This window comes from Carcharodon carcharias, chromosome 4 (genome assembly GCF_017639515.1).
Source record: "Carcharodon carcharias isolate sCarCar2 chromosome 4, sCarCar2.pri, whole genome shotgun sequence".
NCBI lineage: Eukaryota > Metazoa > Chordata > Chondrichthyes > Lamniformes > Lamnidae > Carcharodon > Carcharodon carcharias.
The window spans coordinates 162074384-162100186 of record NC_054470.1 but is presented as its reverse complement, the minus strand read 5'-3'; the positions used below and the strand labels follow the sequence as shown (position 1 = coordinate 162100186).

The 25803-nt window shown below is 40.9% G+C and overlaps 1 protein-coding gene across 2 annotated transcripts in view; it reads left to right on the top strand.

The window, feature by feature from the left end:
• ap3b1a (adaptor related protein complex 3 subunit beta 1a) overlaps positions 1-25803 on the top strand; it is a 338438-nt gene that overhangs the window by 45668 nt on the left and 266967 nt on the right. For both annotated transcript variants that reach the window (XM_041185794.1, XM_041185792.1), the window contains exons 3-6: positions 5696-5770; positions 8144-8239; positions 11062-11222; positions 12225-12291. In XM_041185794.1, coding sequence (XP_041041728.1) covers positions 5696-5770; positions 8144-8239; positions 11062-11222; positions 12225-12291 — 399 coding nt within the window. The remainder of the gene's footprint in view (positions 1-5695; positions 5771-8143; positions 8240-11061; positions 11223-12224; positions 12292-25803) is intronic.

Below are 25803 nucleotides of genomic sequence, written 5' to 3'. Positions count from 1 at the left end.
CGGATGGAGTTTAACGTGGATAAGTGTGAGGTTATCCATTTTGGTCAGAAGAATAAAAAGGCAACTTATTATTTAAATGGAGAGAAACTTCAGAATGCTTCAGTGCAGAGGGATCTGGGTATCCTTGTGCATGAATTGCTGAAAGCTAGTATGCAGGTACAGCAGGTAATAAGGAAGGCAAATGGAATTTTGGCATTTTCTTGCTAAAGGAATAGAGTATAAAAATAGGGAAGTGTTGTTCCAACTGTACAAGGCATTGGTGAGACCGCACCTGGAGTACTGTGCACAGTTTTGGCCCCCTTACTTGAGGAAGGATGTAGTTGCACTGAAGGAGGTTCAGAGGAGGTTCACTAGATTGATTCCAGAGATGCGGGGCTTGTCTTATTAGGAGAGATTGAGCAGTTTAGGCTTATACTCACTAGAGTTTAGAAGGATGCGAGGAGATCTAATTGAAGTATATAAGATGTACAAGGGGATAGACAAAGTAGACGTGGAGCGGATGTTTCCCCTTGTGGGGCATTCTAGAACGAGAGGCCATAGTTTTAGGCTAAGGGGTGGTAGATTTAAATCAGAGATGAGGAGGAATTACTTTTCTCAAAAGGTCGTGAATCTGTGGAATTCACTACCTCCGAGTGCAATGGATGCCGGGACGCTGAATAAATTAAAGGAGGAGATAGACAGATATTTAATTAGTAATGAGTTGAAAGGTTATGGGGAGAGGGTGGGAAATTGGAGTTGAGGGCAAAATAAGATCAGTCATGATCGTATTGAATGGTGGAGCAGGATCGAGGGGCCAAATTGCCTACTCCTCCTAGTTCTTATGTTCGAATCCCACCATGGCAGATGGTGGAATTTGAATTCAATAAAAATCTGGAATTAGAAGTGTGATGGTGACCATAAAACCATTGTCAATTGTTGTAAAAACCCACCTGGTTCACTAATGCCCTTTAGGGAAGGAAATCTGCCATCATTACCTGACTTCCTTGACTCCAGACTCACTGCAATGTGGTTGACTCTTAAATGGCCTCGCAAGCCACTCAGTTGTAATAAACCTATAGAAAATTAGAAAAAAAGAATGAAACCGGAAGGATCACTTGGCATCGACCTAGGCACCAGAAATGGCAACGGCAGTCTCAGCTCTGTTGACTCCGCAAGGTCCTCCTAATTAACATCTAGGGGCTAGTGCCAAAATTGAGAGAACTGTCTTTCAGACTAGTCAAGTAACAGCATGATGTAGTCATCCTCATGGAATCACACCTTACAGATAATGTCCAACACACCACCATCCCTGGGTATGTTCTATTCCACCAGCAGGGTGGGCCCAGCAGGGGTGGCGACACAGTGGTATACAATGGGAAGGGAATTGCCCTGGGAGCCCTCAACATTGACTCTGGACCCGATGAAGTCTCATGGCATGAGTTCAAACATGGGCAATGAAACCTCCTGCTGATTACTAACCTCCCTCTGCTGATGAATCAGTGCTGCTCCATGCTGAACACCACTTGGAGGAAGCACTGAGGGTGGCATGGGCACAGAATATACTCTGGATGGGGGGCTTCAATGTCCATCACCAAGAGTGGCTCGGTAGCTCCACCACTACTGACCGAGCTGGCCAAGTCCTAAATGACAGCTGCGAGATTGGGTCTGTGGCAGGTGGTGAGGGAAGCCACGAGCAAAAAAAAATACTTGACCTCATCCTCACCAACCTGCCTGCCGCAGATGCATCTGTCAATGACAGTAGCAGTGACCACCACACAGTCATTGTGGAGACTAAGTCCTGCCTTCACATTGAGGGCACCCTCCATCATGTTCTGTGGCACTACCACCATGCTAAATAGGATAGATTCTGACCAAACCTAGCAACTCAAGACTCGTCACGCATGAAGCAATATAGCTAAAGGGGGACCAGTAGATCTAATTTATTTGGATTTCCAAAAGACGTTCGATAAGGTCCAGTCCCTATGGCTACTTAAGATAAGAGGCCATGGTGTTGAGGGTAGTATATTAGCATGGATAGAGGATGGGCTAACTAATAGAAGACAGAGTTGGGATAAAGGGGGACTTTTCGCATGGCAACCTGTAACTAGTGGAGTGCCACAGGGATGAGTGCTGGGGCCAAAATTATTTATTATATATATTAATGACTTGGATGAGGGAAGTGAATGTACTATCGCCAAGTTTGCAGATGACACAAAAATAGATGGGAAGGCAAATAGTGAGGATGACACGAGGAGTCTACAAGGGGATGTAAACAGGGTAAGTGAGTGGGCAAAAACTTGGCAGATGGAATATAATGTGGGAAAATGTGAGGTTATGCACTTTGGTAGGAAGAGTAGAGGAACTGGAAATTATTTAAATGGAGAAAGAAGTGCAGCACGGAGGGGTTTGGGGGTCCTCGTGCTTAAATCACAAAAAGTTAGCATACAAGTTCAGGTAATAAGGAAGGCAAATGGAATGTTGGCCTTTATTTCAAAGAGGATGGAGTATGAAAATAGAGAAGTCTTGCTAAAACTATACAAGGCACTAGTTAGACCACACCTAGAATGCTGTGAACAATTTTGGTCCTCTTATCTAAGAAAAGATATACTGGCATTGGAGGCAGTCTAGAGAAGGTTCACTCGGTTGATCCTGGGTGTGGAGGGATTTTCTAATGCGGAGAGGTCAAGTAGATTGGCCTGTACTAATTGGCATTAAGAAGAATGAGAGGCGACTTTATTGAAACATATAAGATTCTTTGGGGGACTTGACAGGGTAGATGCTAAGAAGTTGTTTCCCCTTGTGGGAGAGCCTTGGGCCAGAGGCATAATCTCGGAGTAAAGGGCCACCCATTTAAGACAGAGATGAGGAGGAATTTCTTCTCCGACAGTCATCAATCTGTGGAATTCTTTACTGCTGTGGGGCCTGGTATAAACAGATTGTCATTAAGGGAATCAATGCTTATGGGGAGAAAGGCAGGAAAGTGGAGTTGAGGCTTATCAGATCAGCCATCATCTCATTGAATGGCGGTGCAGACTCAGTGGGCTGAAATGCCTACTTCTGCTCCTCCATCTTATGGCCTTAGTGTTTTTGAAACTGAAGTTGCCATGTTCAATTCTCAGCCCTGGCTCTCAGTTTAGCTATTTTAATAGTTCTTGTAATAGTCTTTGTAGTTGAAGGTATAGTAGTTCTCGTCTCGCATACCTAGAAGGTGTCTTTGGAAAATCTGGTGAGCATAGGCATGTTTTTAAAATCTACCCCCTTACACAGTGTTAAAATTGGGCCCCACTTCTCTGCAGAGGAAGGTTACAGAAATTAAGATTGCAGGGCTATACCTGCAAGATACAGGCAAGTAAAAGTGTATTGCCTCGATATTCAGATCGTGAGCTCAAGGAAGGTGAGATTGAAGCCCGCTTGTTCAGATACAGCAATTCGTGTAAGAGGTAAATTTATCTGGTAGCGGAGGATTGGATACCAACTTTGCAGTTCATCACTTTGTCTCCCAGAGCTTACAAGTTCCTCACTGAAAGCAACCATTTTGTCCAGACCCCCAGTTCAGAGGTTTGAGGCAACATGCTAGAAACATTGCCAGCTACAAACATAGAGACTTGAATCTGTTAAATAAATTCGATGTTGGATGCTATTAATTTGTAAACTGTTTAGGAAGCTAATCTTAAATTAATCTTAGCAATTTATATCAATCTCAGACACTGATTTCAACTGTAAATTTATAATCAAACAGCTGATGCTGAATTACTGTAACACAACTGAACTGTCTTTGTAACCTCTATTTATTTTGTCAATTAATTCCATCTACCAATTAATTGTATATTTAATGTTGATGTTTCAGTGCTGCTAACAATGATTCTAAGCTTAATAAATAATTGTTATTGCATGACGGGTGCCTGATTTTAAATACTTGGCAACAAAGGGTTAATTCATTTACTCAGTAGCTTGTGGAATCCCAAATGAGAAATTGACAGCAGACGAGTTAGCCATTTGGATCTTTGTGCCTCTACTGCCATTCATTGGGGTCATAAGTGGTCTGTTTCGTAATTCCATCTAGCTGTCTTTGCCCCATATGATTCTATGTCCTTTGGGAGCGCAAGTGCCAAACTGGATAATATAAGAGCATTTGCCAAGCCAAATGTAGTTTTCTTAACTCCAACTTGCACACTGATGACGCCAGAGAGTTCCTTAATGAGAAGTTGAGGTGAAGGGCTCAAGGATCTGTTTGGTCTGTCCTTTTGAGGACATCAATCCCAGTATTTGAGAGGAATGGGAAAGAAGTGGGAGAGGGAATGGAGTTGTGCAGGGTGGTGTGTGAAGGTGATGTGGGAAGGTAATGGTTTCCCACTGTTGAACTGGAGGACTGTTAAAGGCTGGATGGCAGGCAAGCAGTTTCACAGTATAGAGGTGGTGAAGGGGTACAGCTGAATGTTATTGACATTCATGTGGAAGGTACTCTATATCGCCCATGTCACTGATGGGTGGGTTGTCGGTGAGAAAGATAGCTCCTTGGATGGTTGTGACAGTGACTTTATGATGGAGCTCCTGAGTACTCAGCTGGAAATGAGCAGGTTACACTTGAATAGATGGAAGAGAACCATGTGACAGAAGATGCCACTCATAGCATTGGATGAGACCGTTTCAGTGATGAGAGGAAGATGATGGACCGAGGTGGGGAGGGGGTTTGCTCAAGCAGAGTGAACAGAGTTTCGCACAGAACTATGAAGCGAAGACACATTGAAGGATCTTGGAAGTAAAGGTGCATGGAGATGGCGTTGGTACTGGTAAGAATGAAAGGCTAACGTATTTTTTTTGAGATAGCCATGGACAATGCTAGCTACCACTGAGGAGAAGAAGAGTAGTTGTATGGTCAGGAGTTGATTGGAAAAGGAACTGTTTGAACCAGTGGCATGTTTTGGATAAAATAAGCTAGTAGAGCTGAGGTTGAGGACAGATGACCACAGAGATGAAGGCTTGGTGTTAGAGTTGGGGAGACTGGGGAGAGTTGGGAACTGGGATAAAGGAAAGGGAGGATCTTGGGTGCTCCTGTTTCTGGTCACTTTTTGAAAAGGATGTTAAGAAACCTATGAGCTCCTTGATATGGTACAGTTGAGGTGCTCCCTGTTTTGTTGTGAAAAAGGATTAATGGACATCTGAACCCAGAGTAGGCTTGGTCTCTCCGCTTAGACTTAGCAAGTGGACAAAACATCCAGTTTGTTCAGTAAAATTAATCTGTTTTTATTGGTCATTCTCAATTTTGTTATGTGCTCTTTGCTGGCTTCCTATTGATGTCATTGATCTGGCTACCAGGGTCCATAAAAAGAGTTGGTGTTGAATTTCTGCCTTGTGCCGTCTACAAGGCCGATTGTGAGACAACCGATACTGCAAGGTGCAGTGAATAGTGGATGCAAGCCATAGGTCTGCCATTTAAGGCAAAACAAGGCACAGCATTAAATTTGAATTTACAATTTAACTATATGACCATAAATTGAGTGTCAGCATTACTGTCCTCCCATCTGCTTCAAGTGATCAAGAATCAGCCATGACCCATGCTGTTGTTCAAAGTTCAAATGTTTTTGTAATAATGGTAACAAAACCCATTTACAAATTTAAATAGATTATCATGGCTTTAGACTTGTATAATTAACATAGAAAAATATTTCTGTTAACCAATCTGACTCTGTAATGGAGACTATAATTCATGTTACAGATGATTGCTAAAGGAAAAAATGCTTCAGAGTTATTTCCTGCTGTCGTGAAGAATGTGGCCAGTAAAAACATTGAGGTATGTTCCACTTGCTGTGTAGTGTTGCTGTTTTTCCTTATGATATTGTGAATACATTCTATAATTAACACATCCATCAGTGAATGTAATGCCAATGCCAAGTCATGTACTTTTAATCCAAAGAAGACAACCTTTATTACAAATTATTCCACATTACTATCAAAGCAGGCCCACATGCTTCATTTAGATAAAGCTTACCTACTGAGTGTTTTTTTTCCATCCCCACTTTGGTTAGCAATAAAAGTTCTCATTTTGTGGAATCCAAATGTGATTTTCTGCAGTGTATGAATTATGTAAATTCTTGTTTTGAGTACGTGAAATTGGGTCATAGCATGAGAGTTTTCGTAGAATAGAAGGTGATACAAAAATAACACCTTAATGAATCACCAGTATGCAGTTTTTAAAAAAAATCGAAGATTTGACCAGTATGTCACGGAGTTTGCTGCACTAGAATTGATGGATTAATTAAATTGCTTGCTAAGGAAGGTCTGTCTGAGTTCTTAAAGCCGGACAGGGTAGTGTTATGATCAGCATCACATCAGGAAGCATGGTAGCACAGAGAAATAACACTTAGTCTGGGAGCAGAGTCACGTCATCCTGAGTGCTCCTGTTTCTGGTCACACATTGTTTTTTTTGGGAAAGAAGGCTTTCTCTGCAGATTTGCAGTCAGATTATGTGTGTGTTTCTTGTGGCTAGCATTGATTTTATCTAATCTAAAATTAGGCGAGAGCAAATCGGCTGTTTTGCAACCTTCAGTGATATTGGTAACTGTGCAAAGGAACACTGTAAGAACTTTAATTCCTGATGGAAATTTTAATAAGCTTCTTGTCCAACTTTATTATAAATCTAAGATGAAAGCAAAATACTGCGGATGCTAGAAATCTGAAATAAAAACAGAAAATGCTGGAAAAACTCAGCCGGTCTAATTGCATCTTTGAAATGAGAAACAGAGTTAACGTTTTGAGTCTGTATGGACTCTTCAGAGCTTCTTTATTATAAATTTGCTCATGTAATGTGTATTTGGGTTTATAAACAAATATATTTTCATATATTTTGCACTAAAGAGACAATTATCACCTTCCCTTTGAAATACATGTATTATAACCAGAATTTTGAAGATTCAAGGGAACTTTTAACTTGTTCAGCAGTGAAATTTTTTTCTTCAATACTGCATCTTTCAATTTCTTATTTCCTTTTAAGAAATTATTTCTTGTCTCTTCCCCCACCAAAAAGCTGGGCAAAAGAAGAGGGCTTTATGGTGGGACTTGAGAGGAGGAAATGTAGATGGAGGATTGGAGGGAATTCTAGCAGGCGCTTTTATAAGGGGCCATGAACAAGAGGCCAGAGTTCGAGGAGCAGAGAGTTCTTTTGGGTTCGGGGTTGGAGGTAGCATTGCAGGACTCAGAAGAAATGAGTTTGGGGATTTAAGAGGTAAGGACGTAAAGAAATTTTAATATGATTACTTTTAATTGGAGGCATTGGGGAATTGGAAGCTGATGTGGTTCAGCAAGGTTGGGTGATAACTGAGCAGATTTGCTTTGGACAGGTATTCCAGATGAATTGAAGTTTATGAAGCATGGAGGGCAGCAAAGTGAGTAGTTTGACTGAACCTGAGACAGTAACTGTTGAGGGACATGGAATCAGTGGCAAGGGTGGTGTGTGCGTGTGGGGTTCTGGCAAGTTGGGGGAAGCAAAACCAAAGGGAGTCAGTTTTTCCAATTTTGAATCGGAGGAAATGACATTTCATTGAAGACTGGAGGTTGAAAAGAAGTCTGACAGATAGTGGAGATTCGAGCTGAGCCCTGTCTTTGGAGATGCTGCCAACAGGCCAAAGTTAGATCCTTGAGAGACTTCAGGTGATCCATATGCAGGTGCTGGAGATGCTCTGCCTATGATTGGATAGGTAAGAGTGGAACCATGCTTGGGTAATGAGGGAGAAATGTTGGAAGAGAATGGGTGAATGTTGCAGAAGTGTTGAGTGTCATGACCTGATTTTGGGTTTTCTCACTTCCAGCTTTTGTTCTTTCTCTGTTCCTTATCTCTGGCTTTGTAAGTGACAACTTCATTGGCTAAGGAATAGATTCTTCTCTCCAATCAGACTTCAGCTTTCAGTGGAAGAAGCGAGTGTGGCATGTGAGAGCATAAGAATTTATTTCAAGGTTTTGTAAGTGAGAAATGCCATGTAAGGTCAATTAGTAATGCATAAATTTCAATCTGCACTGGGAAAACTGGTATCATTTTCGTTATCAAATTTTTCTTGCTAGTTGTCAAAAATATATCCTGCTACCAAACTGCTCTGCATAATGAATGTCTCCCAGTTTATTCAGTCAACTGACTCACTAACTGTACATATTTCTGCTGCTTTGCTTCCAGTTGAAGAAATTGGTGTACGTCTACCTTGTACGTTATGCAGAAGAGCAGCAAGATTTGGCCCTGTTATCAATTAGCACTTTTCAACGTGCACTGAAGGTTGGTGTTGTCAAAATAATTGGAAACAATGTCCATGAAATACATATGTAAATTAAAGGTATCCAATTAATTTGAATAAGATACTTAGTTTTGTGTGGGGGAAAAAAAACATGCTGTTGAAGCTATTGATTTTGCACTCATCAGGACAGATGCAGCTATTGTCCCCCATTCTTTCTTTTTGGTTATTCAAAAAAGATTCAATGTCTGAACATTTCCTTTTGCCTGCAGAGGAAACGTGTAGCATATGAACATATGTAGCTTCCAGCAAGTGTAAGTGAGCTACATTGCAAACCTGACTGGGAACAACTGATTTAACGATGAATAGTGGCAGCAGTGTGTATCATTTACAAATGCATTGCAGGAACTCACCAAGGCTCCTTAGACAGCACCTTCCAAACCCATGATCACTACCACCTAAAAGGACAAGGGCAGAAGACACATGGGAATGCCACCTCCTGGAAGTTCCCCTCCAAGCCACTCACCATCCTGACTTGGAAATATATCGCCGTTCCTTCACTGTTGCTGGGTCAAAATCCTGGAACTCCTTCCCGAACAGCACTATGGGTGTACTTACCCCACATAGACTGCAAGAAGGCAGCTCGCCACCTCCTTAAGGACAATTAGGGATGGGCAATAAATACTGGCCTAGCCAGTGATGCCTGCATCCCATGAATGAATTTTAAAAAATGATCAGTCAGGCTCGCAATGTAGCTCACTTGTGCTTGCTGGAAGCTACATGTATTCATCTAAAGGGACCTGAGCTCTGCAGGCAAAAGTAATATGTCCAGAAATTGTAGCTTTTTTGAATGCACAAATTAATGGAGGACAATAACTCCCTGGTGCATTTGCCATGGCAATGTCTTGACCAACCAGAGCTGACTTGCTAACCAATCAGCACCCCTTTTCTCATGCAGTATAAATTGTTGGTCCCCTTTGAAATTTGGTATTCTTGCATCTGTCCTGATGAGCACAAGACAAAGCTTTGGCAGCATGTCGTCTTTTTCAGCGATATTCAAGCTTCTTGGTTTATTGTGATTATAAACAACTATTTTACTTTGGTTGTGCTTTTTATTCTTTGATTCAGTTAATTTCTACTTTTTTTTCAAGAGTACTCAATATCTTTCCCCCTCGATTCCCATTTTCTCCCAAATAATGCTCCACCAAAGGAAACCTACCTCTCACATTCTAGCAAAAGACTTCTACTTTTGGCATTGCAGCAAAGAAAATCTCTGGAGCTGTCAAGGTGACTATCTGAATTTTATACATCCCTATTGGGGAAAAAAGTTGTCAGCATAACACATTTAATAAACGTGGGACAACATTTTTTTCTTCTCTTCCACAATCTGCACAATGCATCCCACGGAGACCTTCAGGTGTACCCTCTTCACTCATCCTTTCCCACTAATCTCTCTGGGACTTATTAATTTTCATGTAGTTGGCTGTCAATGTTGGGAAGTCCTGTATAGAAGCCCCAATATGAAAAAGTATATGTGCATGTGAATGAGTCCATCTCTTATTTAAAGATGATACCCAGAAGCCAGGAACTGAATGGCATTCCTTAATGTGCACTCTGTTGTCATTCATAGGCCTTCAGGGGCTGACCTGTTTTAATAAGTCAGAACTTAATTAAAATTCTCTTGTTGCCTGCCGTTGTGCACATAGACTAGTATTTACAATGTTCCTTTTCAGTTTTCAGAGTTGGACAATGTTATGATGTGCCGTAGATATATTGTTATAGTTTGAGAATATTGTTTGCAAATTTACAGTTTTTTAAAGTAATGCTGTTCCAAGAACCATTCACTGGCTAACTGCTATGCAATCTTAAGAAACAATTTTTAAATTAAATCTAACGTTTCAAACTAAAACTATGGTCATGACAGAAACTAAAGACTTTTTGCATTTGTTTCATTCAAAAGAAATGGTTCAAAGTTCAGGAAATTTTTTTTATTCATTCTTGGGCTGTGGGATGTGTGTTGCTGGCTAGGCCAGCATTTATCGCCCATCCCTAGTTGCCCTTGAGGAGATGCTGGTGGTGAGCTGCCTCCTTGAACCACTGCAGACCACATGGTGTAGGTACACTCACAGTGCTGTTAGAGAGGGAGTTCTAGGATTTTGACCCAGCGACATTGAAGGAACGGCTATGTATTTCCAAATCAGGTTGGTGAGTGGCTCGGAGGGGAACTTCCAGGTGGTGGTGTTCCCATGTGTCTGCTGCCCTTGTCCTTAGCCAGCTTTGATCCACTTCTTTATATAGCAGTTAACTGAATTAGCAACTATTTGAAGCATTTGGACTTGAATTGCAGAGGAGGAGATTTAAAGACAGTACTAATCAAGCTTTAGCTGGCAGGAGTATGCATATTTTTCAATGCTGAAGAATTCCTGGAATTATCTTTTCTACATTTTTTTTAAAAATTCAACTTTTTATATAAATGCACTTAGTGGTATTGAGAAATGAAGACAAAGCTCCAGGTTCAGTATCTGGTTGGCATTTAAGCCAGGTATGAATGGGGATGCTACAGTTGCCACCCATTTCCCTTGGCTAGGGAAATGAAAATTAATTAGCTTATGATTATTGCCCATTGACTCCTTTTTGTGTGTGCTTGTGTACACATCAGGCCAACACAATTGAGCTCAACTACCTTGAAGCTTGCAGTCAGCTTGCCCACTTATGCTTCTAAACTGACAAAGTATAGTTACTTGGGCTAAATCCTGAAGTATTACTGTAGCCCAAGATGAACCTTTGAAAAATATCATGTGGTTGGGAGGGAGGGAAAAAGGCTGCAAGTAATTTGGCTTATTATTTGCTCTCTCATTCATTCTAGGATCCTAATCAGTTGATTCGGGCAAGTGCTTTACGAGTTTTGTCCAGCATTAGAGTATCAATCATTGTTCCAATAATGATGCTGTCTATTAAGGAAGCTGCCAGTGACCTGTCTCCATATGTCCGGAAAACTGCTGCCCATGCTATTCAGAAACTTTACAGGTGGGTGGAGTTTGGTGAGATTTCAGTTTGCAACATTCAGATTGATGCTATCGCTAATTTCAACATTCCATGAAGCCTTTTGAGTAATGGAATATGGGCAAGCTGGTTGCTGTGTTTCTTACGAGAGTGACTAAACTTCAAAAGTACTTAATTGGCTGTAAGCACTTTGAGACATCCAATGATCGTGAATAGCATTATATAATAGCAAGTCTTTTTTTTGCTGAATCAACACCATCAACATTCCTTAGCTGAAACTTAACTGGACCAACCATCTAAGTACCATGGCTCCAAGAGCAAGTTAGAGGCTGGGAATTCTGGTGAATAACTCACCACCTGACTTCCAAACCTGTCCACCATTTACAAGCCATAAGTTAGGAGTGTGATGGAATACTCTCCACTTGCTTGGATGAGTGCAGCTCCGGTAACACTCAAGAAACTCAACATCGTCCGGGACAAAGAAGGTTGGTTGACCGACACCCCATCCACTACCTTAAATGTTTACCCCCCACCACCCCAACCACTGCTGCACTATGTATCCATCCAGAAGATGCACTGCAGCATCATGGCACACCCCCTTCAACAGCACCTTCCAAACCTGCGATCTCGACTACCCCGAAGGACAAGGGCAACAGATACTTGAGAACACCACTCTCCTGCAAGCTCCCCTCCAAGCTTAATGCCACGCTGATTTGGAATGATATCGCCGTTCCTTTATTGTCTCCGGATCAAAATCCAGGATTTTCCTCCCTAATGGCACCATGGAGGTACTTGCACCACATGGACTGCTGCAGTTCAAGAAGGTGGTGCCTCACCACCATCTTGTCAAGGGCAATTAGGGTTGGGCAATAAATCCTCACCTTATTGGTGATGCTCCCATCCCATGAATAATTTTTTAAAATCTCAACGCATTGTCTTAAATTCAGTGCTTCAGTTCATCATACTAATCAAAATTTAAAAATCAGGAATTTACTATGCCAATTATTTTTTTGTTTCTACCCACAGCCTAGATGCAGAGCAGAAAGAACCATTAGTAGAGATCATAGAAAAGCTACTAAAAGATAAAAGTACGGTGAGTCAAGCAATTTACATTGTCAAATCTTTTCAACTTTATAAGATATTGAAGAATATTTCTGCCAGGTATCTAAGCAACTCATGACATTTTTTTTTAAAAAAGTAATTATTGAGTGCTGCCCACATGTGACCTAAATTGTTACTTAAAAATTGCCCAGCCTTTAAATGGTTTTCATGATATTTTTAAAATAAATACATTAGCCCTACCTCTCATACATCTCATCTGTTTTCTTTATCCTTTCTCAGGCTCAGAATGCTTCAATATAATGTGCAAAATTTATCAGTCTCTGATAAGCTAAGTTTTTTTTAAAAAAGCATATAAATACACCACTTTCTTTAAGGAAGAAGTAGCAATCTTGTTTCTGCCATCAAGTTTCTTAATTACTCAATCACTATTCCATAAATTTCCTCAGCCTGTTGAAGACATTGGCTCCTTGCCGGGGAACTGGTTCCATGGGTGCCCGTCACTTTATGCATAGTACCAGTTTCTGAGTGGAATTGGATGTCTGTCACCATATTCCCCTGAACCATGAATGATGAGAGCAAAAAAACAAGTTGGATAACTGGAAAGTAAACATTAAACTTTGGAATTTAGATGGTGGTTCCAGAATACTTCACTCCCAGTGTTCAAGGAGATCACAACAATGCCTGACCATGTCCTAGCGCAGTTTCCAAATATGAATTTTCATTGATCACTGTGTAGCAATTGAGACCAAGAACCCTGGTGACTTCTATCTTTTCTGTAGATTACTGATGTAAATTGCAGTACTTTGCTGCCACCTGGTTTGAGGTTGGTTAGCACAAACCAGAGTTTGAACTTTGATTGATCTTGATCAGTATAATTATTTGTTCCCTGAACCAACTGAGGCATAATATGCCTATATGTAAAATTACTTTTCATCACCAGGCTTCTTTAGCCCATTAGCTAGTCTTTTGCTAATTTTCCTATATTAAAACATACTGATAGAGTACATTTGCCCACATATTTGATTAATTTTTACTTTCCTAATTTAAACTGTTAATATCTCTGCAGAGACCGATAACTCTAAAAAAAAATAAAAAAATTTGAATTTCTGGTGAGCGACTAAAAGGATCACAAATGAGATTTCAAGTTTTAAGGCTTTTACTGTAACACACAAACTGAAAGCAACATTGTCTAAACACTATTTTGTAGAAAACTTATACTTTAAACAATAAAAAAAACAGTCCTTTGGCAGTACAGAACTTGAATATTTCTGAAAAGAGAGGCATGTTGCCGAAGCTTTTTGCTTTGCACTCCTCAGGATAAACCCAAGAATACCAAATTTCAAACAGTCACTAGAATTTCTTTTATAAGAAAAGCAGGTGGTGATTGGTTGGCAGATCCACTCTGGCTGAGGCATTGTTCGCTTTGTAACACGCAAACTTGCAAATAGAACAAAGACTGTCACTTTCTGACCTGTAAAGTGCTCTGTCTACCTCAGATTGCCCTGTTAAAAATAAATTATCTCAAAAATTTGAGCAATAGTTAAGTAAACCATTAAGTAAGCTACTATGCAGTGGCTATGCGAGTGGTATTTTCCATTAACAGGATGCTGCCCTCAGTCCAAAAAGATGTTCTGCCTACCCTACAATTGAGCAATGTTTTGTATGATTTTGTGTGGGTGTGATGCCAAGTACGTAAGCCTTATGTCCCAGGAATTGGCTGACTGCAGCAAGCAGCACGTACCTTCAGTTGCTTGTAATCAGATCATGCTTGCAAAATCCAAAACAAATCATCTACTGTTGGATGTGATTCTGCAATTGGTCAGCACTTGCTGAACAATCCCGAATGCACTTATAGCTACACTAATAATCAATTTAAGATGATCAGTCAAGCTCATAACGTGACTCATTTATACGCGAGGACCTATCCTTTGCAAACAAAAGGAATATGTTCAAGCTGTGTGTTTTTTGTGAATTACCTTGGAGATTGGGGTGCCTTTTTTCCCTGTTTTTTCTCCTTGGCAATGCCTTGGCCAATTGGAGTTAACTTGCCAACCAATCAGCATCCTTTTCTCCTGCCATATAAATTGTTATTATCATTTGAAATTTGATGTTCTTGCGTTTGTCCTGTTGAGTGTAAGACTCAAAAAGCTTTGGCACCATGTCTCTCTTTTCAGCATTTAACCCCATTTAACTTGGTTCATGACCAGTGAAAATCCCACCCCCTACGGTCATACTTTACATGAGCCCTTAAGTAGACGCTTCATTCTCCTGGAACCAGTCCAAAGCTATTCTCAGCTTGCAATGGCCTGCTTCCATTTTCCTTTCCCAACCTGGCAACTTCTAATCCCAGCATTGACTTTGACTGTGAGGGTTCTGTGAGGGTTATACTTGAGGTGCCTTCCCTCTAGCCCAAGCTAGGTGAATCTTTTAGCCTTCATTAAATCTTCATGAACTTGGTCTCTTCAAACTCAGCATGAGCCCCCATCTGTATTTCGCATGGTAAACAATAGGGTCAGCTATGTTTTCTGTTTTCAATGCCTCTTATTTCCTGTTCTCTGCCTCTCACATGGCTGCAGACCGACTTGTCTGAGTTTCAGTGATATCTTGGGTACCCTGTAACCCGAAACTACAACAGCTTTCTATGGATTTTTCCCCTCTCAAAGATCATCTCCATGGCATCATGAATCACATGGGCCTTGTATCAAGATAGAAATGCTAATTTACTATCCTCCAGACCCCCCCAACTCCATTCTATCTTGGAATTACACAGTTCAAAGTATAACCGTTTATAGAACTTGACATTCCTAACATCATCTCGTGAAACTTGGAGACTAACAGCCTACCAACATTCAGCACAACTGCTTTTATTATTGTCTGCAGGTGTGAACACCTCGCACCTTTTTCCCACAAAGACAACCTGGGCTCCCCTCTAACCTTAAACGACCAAGCCACTCAGGCTTGTTGGGCAGAATTCAGAGCAGGTCAAATGATGCCCCTCATTCCTCCATTTTACCTTAAATTAAAGAGACAGTCCCAAAACAGAACAATCTTATAAATTTTGTATTTGTAACAGAACACAGAATTAACCCGATTCGTATTCGAGCTAGAGTAAAAATTATGATCGTTTCAGAATAAAATGCAAATGAAGGAAGATCTTGGATTAAATTCTAAAGCAATGATAATCTGAGTGCACCTTCAGGGGACCACGTTATTCTACACTTGGAGCTTTTTTTTTTATTCCTTCCTTTATATATTTAATCTTTAACTCTGGGGGGGGGGGGGTGGGGTGCGGTGAGGGAAGTACTTCATAGAAGGCATCTGAGCTTTTCAGCCTTTCTTTAAGAACAAAAGTTCCCTGTCTTGCTGCCTTGTTTTTTTTCATCACCCAATGCTAGGCACTATGAGTTAAAATCCTATCATAACAGCTGCGGAATTTGATTTCATTTTAGTTGAATCTGAAATTTAAAAAAAAAACTAGTATCAGTAATGATGAACATGAAGCTTAAGATTGTCATTAAAAACCCATCGGGTTTGCTAATGTCCTTTTGGGGAAAATATTCTGCTGTCCTTACCTTGTCTGGCCCATCTGTGACTCCAGACACCCAACAATGTGGTTTCTTTGAACTGCTCTCTGAAGTGGTCCAGTACACCACACAGTTGCATCACACTACTGAAAAAAGATTATGGTTTGGACCACTCGACATTAACTTAGGCATTGGACATGAGAGAGGCTCATTCAGTTTAATCAACCCAAAAACATCCTGCTCACTGACATCTGGGGATTTGTGCTAAAATTGGGTAAGCTGCCCCACTCAGCAGTCGGATAGAGTTGCACCACACTTGCAGCCCACATCCTAGACTCGTCCATCATCAATCTTGGGTGTGGCCTGTTCTTCCACCAGAGGTGACAGGACAGGGGTATACATTCAGCAGGGAATGGTTCTGGGGGTCATTAACATTTTAACCTTAACATCAGATCCCATGAAGTCTGCAGCATCAAGTAAATCCGAGAGAAGTATCCTCCTGCTGATTATCGTTTTCTGCCTTCCCTCACTTGAAAAATCAGTTTTCCTCCATTTGGAACACCACCTGGAAAAGGCACTGAGGGTACCAAGGGCACAGAATGCCCTCCGTATGTGGGACTTAAATATCCATTACCAAAAGTGGCTGGGTAGCATCACTACCGACTGCTGGCCAAGTCCTGAAGGCCATATGTCCCAGAGTGGGCCTGTGGCAGTTGGTAAGGAAAAAACCTATTTCACCAACCTGCCTTGCATATTTTTTTTAATATTCATTCATGGAATGTGGGCATCGCTGGCTAGGCCGCCAGCATTGATTACCCATCCCTAATTGCCCTTGTCCAGAGCGCATTTAAGAGTCAACCACATTGCTGTGGGTCTGAAGCCGCATATCGGCCAGACCAGGTAAGGACAGCAGATTTCCTTCCCTAAAGGGCATTAGTGAGCCAGGTGGGTTTTTATGACAAGCGGCAATGGTTTCATGGTCATTGTTAGACTTAAATTCCATATTTTTATTGAATTCAAATTCCACCAATTGCTGTGGCAGGATTCAAACTCTGGTCCCCAGAGCATTACCCTGGGTTTCTGGATTACTAGTCCAGCGACAATAGCACTACACTGTCACCCACCATCTCAGAAGCCAGTCTGGAGCGAATTTAATTCCCACATGATTTCAAGAAACAGTTGACATAATGGGTACAGAAAAAGTTATTAGCCTCCACATCATCCGAACTGTAATGCTGAAGACTTGTGCTCCAGAACTAGCTCCTCTTCTAACCAGTAAAGTCAAAAATTACCTAGGATCTAAAAAAGCAGGACAAATCCAATCTGGCCAGTGTCTGTCCTGATAGTCTAGTCTAAATTGTGAGCAAAGCAATGGCAGGTGCCATTGATGGTGCTATCAGGTGGTACTTATTAGTTACCAGCTCACTGATATACTAGTTGGCTTCTGCCAGGAGGACATGGCTGTAGAACACAAGAAATAGGAGCTGGAGTAGACCATACAGCCTATCGAGCCTGCTCTGTCATTCAATATGATCATGGATGACCATGAGCTTAAACTGCCCTTTTCTGTCCACTCCCCATATCCTTTAATTCCCTGAGACCCAAAATCTGCCTATCCTAGCCTTAAATGTAACTAGCGATGGTGCATCCACAACCCACCGGGCTAGAGAGTTCCAAAAGAATCATAACCCAGTGCAGTAATTTCCCCTGATCTCAGTTCTAAATGATCAGCTCCTTATTTTGAGACTATGGCCTCATGTTTTAGATTCCCCGAACAGCAGAAACAACCTGTCAGCGCCTACCCTATCAAGCCCCTCATTACAACCCTGACCCAAACCTAGGCAAAAGAGCTGAATTTCAGAGGCGAAGCGAGGGTAACTGCCCTTGACATCATGACAGCCTTTGACTGAGTGTGGTACCAAGTCACCCTAGAATAATTGAAATCAATGGGAATTGGGCAGGGTGGGGAACCCTCCACTGGTTGGAGTCATAACTAGCACAGAGAACAATGATTCTGGTTGTTGAGAGCAAACTAGTGTGATCTGAAACTAAGGTCCTAAATCTAAACAAAACTATGAAGGTATGAGGTGACAGTTAGCTAAGATAGATTGGTGAACTTCATTAAAAAGCATGACAGTGGATAGGCAATGGTTAATATTTTAAGGAATGAATGTGTGCGTTGTAACAGTTATACATTCCATTCTGGCACAAAAACACAACAGGAAAAATGGCCCAAGCACAGCGAACAAAATTCAGGTTAGAATTAGATCCAAAGAGGAGTCACATAAAGTTGCTAGAAAAAGTAGCAAGCCTGAGGGTTGGGAGCAGTTTAGAATTCAGCAGAGGAGGACCAATAGATAGATTAAGAGTGGAAAAATAGAGGATGAGAGTAAACTTGCAAGGAACATAAAAGCAGACTGTAAAAGCTTCTATAAGTATATAAAAAGAAAAAGATTAGTAAAGACAAATGCAGATCCCTTACAATCTGAAACGGGAGAATTTATAATAGAGAACAAGCAAATGGCAGGGCAATTAAACAGCTACTTTAGTTCTGTCTACACGGTGGAAGACACAACTTCCCAGAAATATTAGGGAACCAAGGGTCTAGTAAGAAGGAGGAATTGAAGGGAATCACTATTACTAAAGCAATAGGGCTGGAGAAATTAATGGGACTGAAAGCAGAAAAATCTACAGGGTCTGATAATCTACATCCATGGGGTACTAAAAGAATATGTTGGTTGTCATCTTCTAAAATTCTGTCAATTCTGGAACAGATTGAGGGGTGTCAAATGTAACCCTACTGCTTTAAAGTAAAAAGAGGGAGGGAAAAAAAGTGAATTACAGGCCGGTTAGCCTAACATCTGTAGTAAGGACATTGCGACAGCCTATTATAAAGGATGTGATAATAGGACTCTTGGAAAATATCAACAGGATTAGACAAAGTCAACATGGATTTATGAAAGAGAAATCATGTTTGACAAACCTACTGGAGTTTTTTGAGGACTTAACTAGCAGACTAGATAAGGGAGAACCAGTAGATGTGGTGTATTTGAATTTGCAGAAAGCTTTTGATAAAGTCCCACACAAGAGGATAGTGTTCAAAATTAAAGCACATGGCATTCTGGGTAATATAATGGCATGGATTGAGAATTCGTTAGCAGACAGGGAACAAAGTTAGAATAAATGGATCTTTTTCAGAGTGGCAGGCGGTGACTAGTGGGGTACTGCAGGGATCAGTGCTTGGGCCCCAGCTATTCATGATATATATATCAATGATTTGGATGAGGGAACTGAATATAATATTTCCAAGTTTGTTGATGACATGAAACTTGATGGGAATTTGAGTGGTGAGGAGGTTAATAGGCTTCAAGGTGATTTAGACATATTGAGTGAGTGGGCAAATTCTTGGTAGATGCAGTATAACGTGGATAAGTGTGAGGTTATCCAATTTGCAAGGGAAACCAGTATGGCAGAGTAATATTTAAATGGTGATTGATTGGGAAATGTTGATGTACAAAGGAACCTGTGTGTCCTTGTACACCAATCACTAAAAACAAGGGGTTACAATCTCGGGATATGGGGTAGGCCATATAAGACTGAAATGAGGAGAAGCCTCTTCACTCAGAGGGTGGTGGACCCATGGAAGGCTGGGGAGACCAAGTGACTGAATGAATATATTTAAGAAGGAAATAGATTTCTGGACTCTAAAGGCTTCAAGGGATGTGAGGAGAGAGCAGGAGTGTGGCGTTACACCTTCCTTGCCTTTGGGTAGGTGGCTGTGAACAGCCTCCTTGAATCACTGCAGATACAGTATTCCAGAATTTTAAACCAGCAATAATTAAGCCATCTACCCAATGGCAAATTAGGATGGGCAATAAATGCTGACCCTGCTGGCACCATCCACTTCCCATGAATGAACAAAAGTGGTTTTAGAGGATATGGATGGCATTGTCATGGTACAGTTGCATGGAGGTGAGGTTACTTGGTTTTTTCCATTTTTTTTATTATCTCTCTTATCTATTCTAAAGTAGTGGTTTATGTATTTGCAAGGGTACTTTTTTATATTTGTTCATGGGATGTGGGCATTGCTGGCTAGACCAGCATTTATTTCCCATCCCAAATTGCCCTTGAGAAGGTGGTGAGCTGCCTTCTTGAACCGCTACAGTCCCTGTGGTGTAGGTGCAGCCCCTGTAGTGTAGGTACACCCACAATGCTGTTAAGGAGGGAGTTCCAGGATTTTGACCCAGTGACAGTGAAGGAACAGCGATGTATTTCCAAGTCAGGATGCTGAGTGGCTTGGAGGGGAAATTCCAAGCGGTGGTGTTCCCATGTATCTGTTGCCCTTATCTCTCAAGATGTTAGTGTTCAAGGTGCTGTCTAAGGAGGCTTGGTGTGTTCCTGTACAGTGCATCTTGTAGATGGTACACCCTGCCACTAGCGGAGGGAGTGAATTTGTGGATGAGGTGGCATTCAAGTGGGCTGCTTTCTCCTGGAGAGTGTCAAGCTTCTTGAGTGTTGTTGGAACTTCATTCATCCAGTCAAGTGGAGAGTATTCCATCACACTCCTGACTTGTGCCTTGCCGATGGTGGACAGGCTGTGGGGATCAGGAGGCGAGTTACTGTCCGCAGGTTTCCTAGCCTCTGACCTTCTCTTGTAGCCACAGTATTTACATGATTAGCTCAGCTCAGTTTCCGGTCAATGGCAACCCCAGGATGTTGACAGTCGGAGTTCAGCGATGGCAATGCTATTGAAAGTCAAGGGGTGATGGTTAGATTCTCTCTTGTTGGAGATGGTCATTGCCTTGTGTGGTGCGAATGTTACTTGCCACTTGTCAGCCCAAGCCTGGATATTGCCCAGATTTAGCTGCATTCGGACATGGACTGCTTCAGTATCTGAGGAGTTGCGAATGGTGCTGAACATTGTGCAATCATCAGCTTACATCCCCACTTCTGACCCTATGATGGAAGGAGCTGAAGATGGCTGGGCCTAGGACACTACTCTGAGGAATTCCTGCAGTCATGTCCTAGAACTGAGATTATTGACCTCCAACAACCACAACCATTTTCCTTTGTTAGATATGACTTCAACAAGTGGAGAGTTTTCCTCGATTTCCATTGACCCCAGTTTTGCTTGCGCTCCTTGATGCCATGCTCAGCCAAATGCTCCCTTGATGTCAAGGGCAGTCACTCTTGCCTCACTTCTGAAGTTGAGCCCTTTTGTCCAAGTTTGAACCAAGGCTGTAATGGGATCAGGATCCAAGTAGCCTTGGCGGAACCCAAACTGAACGTCCATGAGCAGGTTATTGTTAACCAAATGCCACTTGATTGCACTGTCGATGACTCCTACCATCACTTCACTGATGGAGAGTAAACTGATGGGGCGGTATTTGCCGGGTTGCAATTGTCCTGCTTTTTGTGTACAGGGTATACCTGGTAAAGTTTCCACATTTCCAGGTAGATGCCAGTGTTGTAGCTGTACTGGAGCAACTTGGCTAGTGGCCTGGCCAGTTCTGGAGCATGTGTTCAGTACTTTTGGTGGAATATTGTCAGGGTCCATAGCCTTTGCAGTTTTTTGTTATCACGTGGAGTGAATCGAATTGGCTGAAGACTGGCATCTGTGATATTGGGGACCTCCGGAGGAGGCCGTAATGGATCATCCACTTGACATTTCTGGCTGGAGATTGTTGTAAGTGTTGCCTTATCTTTTGCACTGATGTGCTGGGCTCCCCCATCATTTGTGGAGCCTCCTCCTCCAGTGCAGCTTTCTGATATCTTGTCCAACCCTGACTTCATTCCTCCTCCCCAATTTCTGTTTATGGATACCAAGGCTAACTCTGGTAAACTTGGTTGCAGTTAGCTGAATTGTTATCTATCAAGGCTTGAACTTGGTGCCTTCCATATTTTTATTATTCTTTCATGGGATGTGAGCGTCACAGAGAAGGCCAGCATTTGTTGTCCATTCCTGGTTGCCCTTGGACGAAGTAGCTTGTCACACCATTTCACAAGGCAGTTAAGAGTCAGCCACGGTGCTGTGGGATGGAGTCATATGTAGGCCAGACCAGGTAGGGATGGCAGATTTCCTTCCTTAAAAGGCATTTATGCCAGATGGGTTTTTACAACAATTGATTGTAGATTTGTTGCTGAGGCTAATTTTCAATTTCAGAGTTGTCAGTTGAATTCAAACTTCACCAGCTGCCATGGTGGGTTTTGAACCCATTAGCCATGGCCTCTGGATTACTAGTCCAGTAACATTACCACCTGCCACTGTCTTCCATTTGATTTGTTATCCAGCAGGGTGTCATTGAAGCTCTTAAGTTCTGAATCCTAAAGGAAACCATATTTGCAAATCAATTTTTTTTAAATTTATGACCGGATTTATGTGTTGCGTGTGTGGAATTCCGAGTTAATGACATTGACAATATTCACAAATCTAAATTTGCACCTTTTATGTAGTCAATAAATCCATAGCTGCTTCGATCTATGATAATACATGCAAATATTTTTGGTTTTACCTAAAGGATATAATTCATTTGCAAAACTTTAAAATTCATTTTCTCCATTTTAAGCTGTGTCACTATTCTGATAAATAGCTGTATTCAGATTAATATCTTTGTTAAAGAATCTGTGTACCTTTCAGTTTGTTTCAGCATTCATGACAACTGAACTTTAAATTGATAGGAAAAGCAAATTTCTGATGACTGTGCCATCTCGAGCATGTTAGTTTATAGTGTATCGGATAGATTATCGCCTGTTTTTTAAAAAAATGTGGCACTTGAATAACTAACAATTAATATAAAAATATTCTTTTCACCTCTTCCATTTTTCTGACCTCTTATTGTGAAGCTGAGAGGACAATGAGGAAACCAGCCAATGATACAGTGCTAGGTGGATACTTGCAAGTGTTTCTAACCTTTTTCCAAAATAAGTAAATTTAGAGCAACCACTCACCATTTAATTGTTTTGATTTTCTACAAAATGAAATGAGTTTTCCTGAGATTGATTTTCTAAGCTATTCCTGCCATCACCTCTGCACCTAAAAGCAGGTTTTACCACACCCATGGTTTTCCTCCTGCCCCTGAAAGCTTGCTAAAATGCTTTTCCTGCGATGGAACAAAGAACCAGGCATAGGACCTCAGGCTGTTCTGCAAATTACTCTGTGTTTGAGCCTTCCTTACGGTTTCCTCCCTCCTGTTCTCGTATGAAATTTATTTTGCCCTGACTTTCTGTGGATAATGCCTTACTTGTTCCACTCGTGGGGTTCTTATAAAGGAAGATATCACTGTGCAGCCATTCATGTAGTGTGTTGAGTACTGATCTCAAATATGTCCATGTTCACGTAGTTGCTGGAGAGTGCAAAAAGAAGTTTCTGCACTTACAAGTAGCAGACAGATGCTATCAATATGAATGTAAGAGAAACTGAAGGATGAGCAAAGCTGTATGGTCCATTGGATTTGTCCCTCTAGTATTTCAACTTGCTCAGCCTAGCATTCAATTGCATCGTGAAGCTCCTTTGATGTCACTACCTTGCCTGGTAAATCATTTGAAATGTTTGTTACGCTTTGAAAGAGAATTTTTTTTTCAGATAACTGTTGAAATTTGCTTTTTGCTTATTGACATTGTCTTCTTGCTGGCCTGGTTTATGTTATAATTATGGTAATGTGAATCTTCTGGTGTTATCTATACCACTTGATACTATACGTGACTCAGTGAGATCATTTCTGAACTACCTTTCCTGTATACTGTAGTGCTCAAGTTTCAATAATCATTCATAACTTGCACTCTTTACACATGGGTGTAAGTGGTATTTTGGACTCTCCTCTGTATCACCAGCAACTGCTGCTATTTTGGCTTCTTGTTTGAGTCATCTTGTTATCACCTTCAATGTTTTAAATTGATGACACCTGCAGAGGTGCTCTCTGGCATTCAAATGAATTACCCCATCTCTAGATGATGACCTCACAGCAGAATGAACCTCGCTAATCGATGATTATCTTGTGAATTGTAGTCAGTCTCTTGAATTTCAGAAAATTACAACTTGCATAAATTAAAATTATTTTCTTGTGCAAAGCAGCACTAGTAATTGGACTATCTGAAGCACCCACTTGATGTTGGAGGAGGAGAGGCAACAACAATGGTGTGGTGGGGATGAAAGAGGGGAGACATTCCAGTTATGTATTTGTTCTGTTTTGCAAGATAACTTGAAAATTAAATTCCTGTTGGTATCAGTGAATTGCCTGTTTTGGTAGAAGGCCTCCTCTTATAACATTGCATTAAATTGAGGAGTGTTTGACATGCATTTGAAATTCCTACTTATACTATCTCTGTACTTTGATCCATCTGTGTTGTTCAGTTACTGATGATCATCTATTGGTTGAAGAAGTTCTGAAGCTAAGCCAGTGAAATAAACTTAAGTCCTTAATTATTAGAATCTTGTCGGGTTTTTTTTCTTGAACCCTGACAGACCAGACAAAGCCATTTAACAGTGTTGGTGTTATTCTTGTATTAACGGGATTTGACATTGAAAGTCCAAACTAACCTGACATTTTAAAGTAGTTTAATGTAGCCTATTTTCTTTAGTTTGAACTGTGTGACAGAGTAATTTTCATCTGTCTTTGTAAACTGTTATTTCAACACTGAAAGTATGCCTGTTAACATATCAGTTACTATGCAGATCATTGGGGCTGTTGAAGTGCACAAACATTTTTAGGTGGAGAAATGAGATCAGTCATTGCAATTATTGTGTGCAAAATGAGCCAAATGCTGAAGGAAGGATGGAGTGGTTATTGCAGTTTTTTCTTCAGTTTTATTTTGTTTTGTTCTACCTGTGCTAATGCACCATTCCGTGGGTGAGAACATGTGCAACCATCTGCTCCTGGTCTCCTGACATCATAGGATTTTTGGCATGGATCCAATCATCTTATCCTATGGACTCATGAAAAACAAGCTCTGCCATTGGCACTGTTTCTGTAATAGAAATAATGTTAAGTTATTAATTAGGAGATGTGTAATGCAAATGCACCAAAGCTTTAAATTATTCATTGTTAGGCTATGAGCAGTTTCTCCAACTTCTTTGATATTTGAAAGTTTCAACATCGAGTTGTTGAGACGAGCTTGTAAAAACTAACTAAAGGAATGCCTTTTGGGTTGTAGCTTTGTAAATTGTGTAGTATTGCGATTCTGTGCCAGACTTTTATGATTTGGTTTTAGAATTTGAGTTAATTTGAAGTAAAATAATAACTCTGGTGCCTGAGCACAGCCACTGATTTAAAGGTGCACAGTCTAAGCAGAATAATTGGTTTTCATCTGTGCACTTCCAGACCGCTTGTGGCATATACAATTAGTTTACTGTTGCATCTTATATTTAGCTCAAAAGAAGTTTCATAGGCTAATGAAATCCTAATTTACTATGAAATGCTCAAAAATGCACCCGCATAAAGAGTTCCATAAAAGTTGTTCCATATAAACTCTCTCACCTTTTAAGGTTAAATTTCTCTTGGGATCGCTGAATAACTTTCAGCTGTTACACCGTAGTTGGAAATCTTTTTTAAGTAACCATTTATTAATAGCAAAGGTAGAGTTGAGAATTTATATTGACCATGAGTGTGTTTATTATGCTATATTTGGCTGGCGACTGAACACTTGTCAGATTGTTTTGGCTTCTGTTGTCCTTTTTTCTGAAGCTGTTGACTTTTTTTGGGGTGTCTTTTGTAGCGTGCATCATGACTGAACCCTTTTTTGCCCTCGAATGAAGTCTCTGTATGTGAATTTTTCAGCAGGGGTTTTTGGTTGAAGTGGGAACACCGTGACCTTTTGCTGATAGTTTCTATAGCCCAGCAGCCATGTCCAAAAAAAAAACCAGCTGAAATAGAAGAAGCAAAGGTTAGGAGCCTCCTGAAAATAAATATTTATTTCCATCAGATGAGCCAATGTCTGTCTTTTTAATGGTTGAATTCTGCTAATGAGTATAGTTTTTTTGAAATAAAAAATACATGTTGCCTATCCAAGTAAACGATCTATGT